The sequence below is a fragment of the Mus musculus genome, chromosome 6 (assembly GCF_000001635.26).
Source record: "Mus musculus strain C57BL/6J chromosome 6, GRCm38.p6 C57BL/6J".
Taxonomy (NCBI): Eukaryota; Metazoa; Chordata; class Mammalia; order Rodentia; family Muridae; genus Mus; species Mus musculus.
In genome coordinates this window covers 59203954-59212491 of record NC_000072.6, presented here as the reverse complement: position 1 = coordinate 59212491, position 8538 = coordinate 59203954, and the positions used below count along the sequence as shown (strand labels likewise).

The 8538-nt window shown below is 42.4% G+C and overlaps 1 protein-coding gene across 1 annotated transcript; it reads right to left on the bottom strand.

Moving 5' to 3' along the window:
- Window positions 1–458: 458 nt before the first annotated feature.
- Tigd2 (tigger transposable element derived 2) lies at window positions 459–3622 on the bottom strand. The gene is made up of 2 exons (NM_001081145.1): window positions 3311–3622; window positions 459–3153 (listed from the first exon to the last, which is right to left on the bottom strand). The coding sequence occupies exon 2, from the start codon at window positions 2340–2342 to the stop codon at window positions 765–767; it is 1578 nt and encodes a 525-aa protein (NP_001074614.1). The 5' UTR covers window positions 2343–3153; window positions 3311–3622; the 3' UTR covers window positions 459–764.
- Window positions 3623–8538: the final 4916 nt, after the last annotated feature.

Sequence of the window (8538 nt, the reverse complement as noted above, 5' to 3'; positions counted from 1 at the left end):
ACATAAATACCTATGAGGTTTTTAAAAATGCTGACACCCTTTTAAAGAATAAACATGACAGGTAATAACACTTACCTTTTAATTTTTCTAAACACTAATTCTTTAGGAAATTAAAATTTGTGAAAAAAGGCTGGTTTACCTTCCACACAATTAAAGAACTTCTGTCAGGTAGAATAAGGCTGACACCCCATGCCTTTCTCTTGGGATGTTTTAAATTGACCTTTTCCTTCATTGTAATCACCAGTGGTCAATCTCAATAGCTTGCTGCCCAAATTTTGCCAGAAAGCAATGTTGTCTCCAAGGGTTTACACCACTGTTATCTAGTTCAACAGAGTCACAGCAAAATCCTTCAAGAACAATCTTCGCTGAACCCTCTTAAGAGTCTCACCCATGGAAATGTGAACTCATCTCCAATATTTTTTACTTTACAAACTGATATTCAGAAAAAGTCATCAAAATTCAATTTGAGCAAGATTTATTGAGAGCCTACAGTGTGCATTGCCCATCACTAGACATGTTGAAATTCAGTACACAACATATCTCAGCCTCCAGTATACTATGATCTAATTAGTATAAAACAGTTTAGACACTGACAAATGAATTCCATGTCATTGCTCAATCAGAGCCAACATTAAAGAGGTGTAATTTAAGTAATCCAAAACATCATCTAATCCTAATCATCTGTAACATTTATTTGGCTTTAGATAAATTCCACTGCAGATAGAAGTCACAAAGATGAAAATACATAGCAACAGAAGGGAGTATTATAGATGACTTTTATTTTGTATTCTCTGTTTTCTTCTTATAATGGTCCGAAGCCTCCGCAATACCAGCTTATCAGAGAGTAGCATGTCATCTTGTTGTTCTAGATAATCCAGCAAGTTTTCAGTCCATTCAAGTGCAGCTTTATGACTAATATGCTTCTCTGGATTCAGTTCTGCTTTCCTAGTTTTCCTAGAAGGTTTTTGCTCAGTGACCTTCGCCCGGTCTGCAGCACCTACAATGTCAGCTAACACCTGACAGTTTGAGCCACTACTCCGAGAGTCAAACCACTGCTCAATATTTTCAATGTTAACATGTTCACAGTCTTCAGTATTCTGCAAAACCGTTGCTAAATTAGCTGCTAAAATGGCTCCTTCATCGATGCTCACACTCGGGTTTTCCTCATTGCCAGGGAAAAGTTTTTTCCACGCTCTGGTTATGGTGTTTGATCTTATCTGGTTCCAGGCTCTTGATGCCTCATAAATTGCATCCAACACAGTCAAATTCTTCCAAAATGTTTTTGGGTCATTTCCTTCATCCATGTACTTCTGGATAAGTCCTGCTCGGTAATATCTTTTGACTGTGGTTAGAACTCCCTGGCTCATAGGTTGAATTAGACTTGTGACGTTTGGTGGCAAATATTTCACAATTATTCTGCCATCATCTGAGCTCAGCAGTTCTTCAGCTGGATGTGCTGCAGGAAAATCCAAAAGTAGTACTGCTTTTTCTCGAAGCCCTTTGGATTTCAGATGCTTCTGCACCTGTGGCACAAAGCACTTTTCAAACCACTGTTTGAGAACAGATGGCTCGATCCATGCACTTTTTTGACTGAAGTAAGTGACAGGGAGGTTTGAAAGGTCAGTACCTTTGAATGCACGGGGTCTTTTTGCTTTCCCCACAACACAGAGATTAAGCTTGTGTGAACCTGTGGCATTTGCACAACACATAATAATGATTCTTTCTCTGCTTGTCCTATATTCACAAGTACTCTGGTCCGTGTCAAAAGCCAATGTCCTCGTTGGTAGACATTTCCAGAACAATCCAGTTTGGTCAGCACCATAAATCTGTTCTGGTAGGAGATTTTCTCTTTCCACAAATTCCTGAAAGTTACCACAAAATTCACTGGCAGCAGTTTCATCCCCTTTTAATTTTGTGCCTTTCCCTGCAGCCTTTGGAATACCGTGGCGCTGCTTAAACCTAGTAAGCCAGCCAGAAGAGGCATTAAAATCACCCTCCATGCCCAATGCATCGAAGAAGAACCTAGCCTGCTTTGCACAGATCGTTCCAGACACTGGAATGCCATCTGTTTTCTGTTGATTAAACCATTCTATCATCACTCTGTCAAGCTCCTCATACGTTGACGACTTCATGGATTTACGCTTGGACACCCCACTAGTTGGGTCTGAACTGTTGGCATAGTTTATAATTCTCTCTTTGTTTTTTTTAATGTCACGAACTGTGGATTCACCAATTCCATACAGGACAGAAAGTTTTTTGAAGGAGTTGCCTTCTTCAAGCTTCTTAATAATGTCAAGTTTGTCTTTAATTGTCAGGACCACACGTTTACGTTTCCCCAACATTTTAGTCTAATTATTTTAGACAATTAACAACTTAGATTTGAACACAAAGAGACCAGAAAATGGAGGCTTAAGAGTCCTCAGCTGTTCCCTAAGACTTGGATGTTATAACAATTTTCAACGAAAGTCCGAGTTTTTCCCTTTGCATTTTAGAACTTAACCTGTTCCTATGACAACGAATAGCTCCAGATAACCCTTGTTTCTCTTCTTCCTCCTTGCTCTTTTCATTAAATTGCAGCCTTACTGAAAGCTCTAAGTTGAATCAATATTGTCCTACCGAGGTTTCTAAAACATTCTCATGATGATCAATTTTTGCCATTACCATGGGTCTTTTTTTCTTTTTCTTTTTTTCTTATGCTACGTTCAAGAAAACAGTTTTACTCGGGCTTGCACACTTAACAGACAGAAACACGGAGCAGGAAGCCTCACAGCCTGACTGTTGATGTCTGTGTCAGACAGCCAAGTGAGTGAACGCTCTCTTCAAGGCAAGGACTCTTGATGAGTACCTATGAAAGTCACAGCGAGCAGAGGTGAGCTGTCTCACCTCTTAGAATGTAAGTGGACAGGCAAACAACTCAGTACTTTAAACCAAAAAGAACTTATTGCTAATGGCAACTGAAAGGGAAACAGCGGACAAGTGATGTCACATGATTCAAGAAAGGATAAAAAACTTCATTGGTGGAAATCAGGACCCAAGGCTGCAACTAGGGGGTGGTAGGCTGGGTGAAGACCATACAGTAATCCTGGTGCAAGAAGATCTCCATGACCACAGAAGTAGCTGCTGGGGTGGTAGAGGTACTCGAGCCTTTGAAACCTATAGGAAAATACCAAACACGTTTTCCTTTCAGTATCAGTCCACCGTATAACTCATACCTACCCCTGCAACTGTGTCTAGGACATTGCCACCTATCAACCTGACAGGTAATAGACAAATAACGCTCGCAGGCACCACCCGGGAGCTGAGAGCCTACCTCCTGACACTACCAGGGCCTCTCCGAGACCGCCGGCCAGCAAGCTCCGAGCCGGACGCTGGGTGAAAGTCGGAGGCAGAGGGTCACGGCCGCAGCCCTACAGCGAGCGACTGGTCACCAGGCGCGCGGGACGCCGGGAAGCAGGGTGCGGGCATCGCTCCGCCTGACCGGCCAGAACGCAGAGCCAGCAGAGGAAGTCCCCAGCGAAGTCGACCCCGCCAGCCACCGCAGAGCGAGCGCGCAACGGAGCTGCGCGGCCGAGCCGGAAGGCAGGGGATTAGGTGCGCGCGCGCGCCCCCGCAGGAACGTGTTGTCGGCGAGGGGCGGGATGCGCGGGCGAGCCCGCTGACGGGGGCGCGGCTTCTGGGGGAGGGGCGGGGCTTGGCCAATGCTCCGCCTCCGGACACCCAGCGTGTGGCTCACGGCTGAGACCAGCAGAGGGCGACGCAGGGTGATTCTAGGTGGCCGGACTTTGCAGATGAGAAGGGAATAATAGCAAGGTTTTCTTTCTGGTAAGACTCAGGGAATATTTTAAGGCCCTAATGAGTTTACAGCTGTAACCTTCCAGGAATCTTCCCTCAAGGACTCTCTTCTGTTATCTTCTAACTAACAGGTTGTTCTGTTAGTATCATTTGGGTAATTTTCCTATATTTGTGTCCAAGGAAGTGAGAGTTGTGCTGTTTTGAGGATCATGTTGTTTTTTTCTTTTTTCTTTCTTCAGTAGCTTAAGATATATTTTAATCATGTTTACAATGTTACAATTTAGTATTGATGTTTTATGAAGTTAAATTATTAAATGAATAGTCTTAAATCCACTGTGGTGTTTTGTTTTGTTTTGTTTTGTTTTTTGAAAAATTATATAATTACCAAAAGCCAAAAATCAAATATTTGGAATACCTACTGTGAAATTTAAGAGATTAAAGGTTGTACTTGATACTTGTTATTTTTCTTAAATCTAGTTATCAAATGTAAAAATAAAAAGGCCCAGGGAGTGCACAGAGCCTCTTTGCCCTCTTCTGCGGCTGCGGCAACACAGAGCCGGATACCAGAGGCCAGCCAGCATGACGGTCGGCACTGATGACCTTAATGCTGGTGCAGGAATATAAGGACCACTTCCTGCTGTCAAAGGGGAATTTCAAGACTTCCACCTGTATCCAGTCCCAGCGTAGAGCCCCTCTCTTGCATAATAGTTTTTTAGGTGGTGTTGTTTTTAAATCCTTCTTCCACAAACTACAACCTAATGTGGATTATTCTGTTTCAGAAGAGGTTGTTTATTTGTTTGTTTCTCTAGAATTCTAGCACCAGGAGAGAGGGAAATCAAACCAAGCATTCATTCACTCTGCAGAGAAAGAATGTTGATTACTGGCCCTCTTTTGTCTCCCAAGCCTTCTCTGTGCTGCTATTCTCAGAGTCCCACCCTTCCACTCTCTGGCCTGCTGGATGGAAATCCTTTGATCTTTGATCTATCTCTGCTGTCCTATGGATGACTTTGGACAAGCCCTAGTTTTGCCTGAAAGTAGACTTCCCATAACTCTCACCCGCTTCAAGCTTACAAGGAAGCAATCTGAGTGGTTCCAAATGACCATTCCTAGTAAAGAACAATTTCATTCATATTGCTTTTAAAAACTTCCCTTCTCCCTTCTCGTTCTTAAGGAGTGCGCAAAAACACTCGCACCTGTTCATTCCTTAACAGAGGAGAACTAGCTTTCAGACTGCCAACCTCATAGAAATCAGGCTGTTCTTAGCCAAACGGAAGTTTGCCTGGCTTTCCTCTCTTCCAGCCTCCTGGGGTCACTGTGGCCTATGGTATTAAAGAAGAAAAAATGAAAAAAAAATCCTGCCTTGCTTGCCCATCCCACTTTTGGAAGCTAATTTCCTTCTCCATAGTGTGTTTGATGAGTATTTGTAGAATCTACCCCCAGTCAATTGTTTACCCCTTCTGTAACCTCATGAAGAACAAAAGCCAGATGCCGATATCATAAAGGCTGTCAAGCCTCTAGAACCCTACAAGACCTGTGACCACATGAACTACCCACGCCCTCCATGAGGGAATATTAATAGAGCCCTATTTTGTGGGTGCCTTATGAGCCTGGTGAGCATCTCCTTCTCTCTATGAACGAATAACATAGTCTGAACCTCAGCTGCTTTCTTCAAGATGACAGTGGTAGTGCCAAACTGGAATGTTACAACTGCAGCACACACACATGTGCACACACATGAACTGTCATGGGCATGCTATGTCAAAAGCTTAGACATGTATTGTCTTTCCACAGGGTAAGAATTTATTAAATAATAATGATTACATAAGGCATCAATTTGCTATGTAGTTATGATTTCCCTTGATTATTGTCAGTTAGCAAATATAGGTTCTCTTATTCCATTCTTTTTTTTTTTCCATTTTTTATTAGGTATTTAGCTCATTTACATTTCCAATGCTATACCAAAAGTCCCCCTTACCCACCCACCCCCACTCCCCTACCCACCCACTCCCCCCCTTTGGCCCTGGCGTCCCCCTGTACCGGGGCACACAAAGTCTGCGTGTCCAATGGGCCTCTCTTTCCAGTGATGGCCGACTAGGCCATCTTTTGATACATATGCAGCTAGAGTCAAGAGCTCAGGGGTACTGGTTAGTTCATAATGTTGTTCCACCTATAGGGTTGAAGATCCCTTTAGCTCCTTGGGTACTTTCTCTAGCTCCTCCATTGGGAGCCCTGTGATCCATCCATTAGCTGACTGTGAGCATCCACTTCTGTGTTTGCTAGGCCCCGGCATAGTCTCACAAGAGACAGCTACATCTGGGTCCTTTCAGTAAAATCTTGCTAGTGTATGCAATGGTGTCAGCATTTGGAAGCTGATTATGGGGTGGATCCCTGGATATGGCAGTCTCTACATGGTCCATCCTTTCATCTCAGCTCCATACTTTGTTTCTGTAACTCCTTCCATGGGTGTTTTGTTCCCACTTCTAAGGAGGGGCATAGTGTCCACACTTCAGTCTTCATTTTTCTTGAGTTTCATGTGTTTAGGAAATTGTATCTTATATCGTGGGTATCCTAGGTTTTGGGCTAGTATCCACTTATCAGTGAGTACATATTGTGTGAGTTCCTTTGTGATTGTGTTACCTCACTCAGGATGATGCTCTCCAGGTCCATCCATTTGGCTAGGAATTTCATAAATTCATTCTTTTTAATAGCTGAGTAGTACTCCATTGTGTAGATGTACCACATTTTCTGTATCCATTCCTCTGTTGAGGGGCATCTGGGTTCTTTCCAGTTTCTGGCTATTATAAATAAGGCTGCTATGAACATAGTGGAGCATGTGTCCTTCTTACCAGTTGGGGCTTCTTCTGGATATATGCCCAGGAGAGGTATTGCTGGATCCTCCGGTAGTACTATGTCCAATTTTCTGAGGAACCGCCAGACTGATTTCCAGAGTGGTTGTACAAGCCTGCAATCCCACCAACAATGGAGGAGTGTTCCTCTTTCTCCACATCCTCGCCAGCATCTGCTGTCACCTGAATTTTTGATCTTAGCCATTCTGACTGGTGTGAGGTGGAATCTCAGGGTTGTTTTGATTTGCATTTCCCTGATGATTAAGGATGTTGAACATTTTTTCAGGTGCTTCTCTGCCATTCGGTATTCCTCAGGTGAGAATTCTTTGTTCAGTTCTGAGCCCCATTTTTTAAGGGGGTTATTTGATTTTCTGAGGTCCACCTTCTTGAGTTCTTTATATATGTTGGATATTAGTCCCCTATCTGATTTAGGATAGGTAAAGATCCTTTCCCAATCTGTTGGTGGTCTTTTTGTCTTATAGACAGTGTCTTTTGCCTTGCAGAAACTTTGGAGTTTCATTAGGTCCCATTTGTCAATTCTCGATCTTACAGCACAAGCCATTGCTGTTCTGTTCAGGAATTTTTCCCCTGTGCCCATATCTTCAAGGCTTTTCCCCACTTTCTCCTCTATAAGTTTCAGTGTCTCTGGTTTTATGTGAAGTTCCTTGATCCACTTAGATTTGACCTTAGTACAAGGAGATAAGTATGGATCGATTCCCATTCTTCTACATGATAACAACCAGTTGTGCCAGCACCAATTGTTGAAAATGCTGTCTTTCTTCCACTGGATGGTTTTGGCTCCCTTGTCGAAGATCAAGTGACCATAGGTGTGTGGGTTCATTTCTGGGTCTTCAATTCTATTCCATTGGTCCACTTGTCTGTCTCTATACCAGTACCATGCAGTTTTTATCACAATTGCTCTGTAGTAAAGCTTTAGGTCAGGCATGGTGATTCCACCAGAGGTTCTTTTATCCTTGAGAAGAGTTTTTGCTATCCTCGGTTTTTTGTTATTCCAGATGAATTTGCAAATTGCTCCTTCTAATTCGTTGAAGAATTGAGTTGGAATTTTAATGGGGATTGCATTGAATCTGTAGATTGCTTTTGGCAAGATAGCCATTTTTACAATGTTGGTCCTGCCAATCCATGAGCATGGGAGATCTTTCCATCTTCTGAGATCTTCTTTAATTTCTTTCTTCAGGGACTTGAAGTTTTTATCATACAGATCTTTCACTTCCTTCGTTAGAGTCACGCTGAGATATTTTATATTATTTGTGGCTATTGAGAAGGGTGTTGTTTCCCTAATTTCTTTCTCAGCCTGTTTATTCTTTGTGTAGAGAAAGGCCATTGACTTGTTTGAGTTAATTTTATATCCAGCTACTTCACCGAAGCTGTTTATCAGGTTTAGGAGTTCTCTGTTGGAATTTTTAGGGTCACTTATATATACTATCATATCATCTGCAAAAAGTGATATTTTGACTTCCTCTTTTCCAATTTGTATCCCCTTGATCTCCTTTTGTTGTCGAATTGCTCTGGCTAATACTTCAAGTACTATGTTGAAAAGGTAGGGAGAAAGTGGGCAGCCTTGTCTAGTCCCTGATTTTAGTGGGATTGCTTCCAGCTTCTCTCCATTTACTTTGATGTTGGCTACTGGTTTGCTGTAGATTGCTTTTATCATGTTTAGGTATTGGCCTTGAATTCCTGATCTTTCCAGAACTTTTATCATGAATGGGTGTTGGATCTTGTCAAATGCTTTTTCTGCATCTAACGAGATGATCATGTGGTTTTTGTCTTTGAGTTTGTTTATATAATGGATTACATTGATGGATTTTCGTATATTAAACCATCCCTGCATCCCTGGAATAAAACCTACTTGGTCAGGATGGATGATTGCTTTAATGTG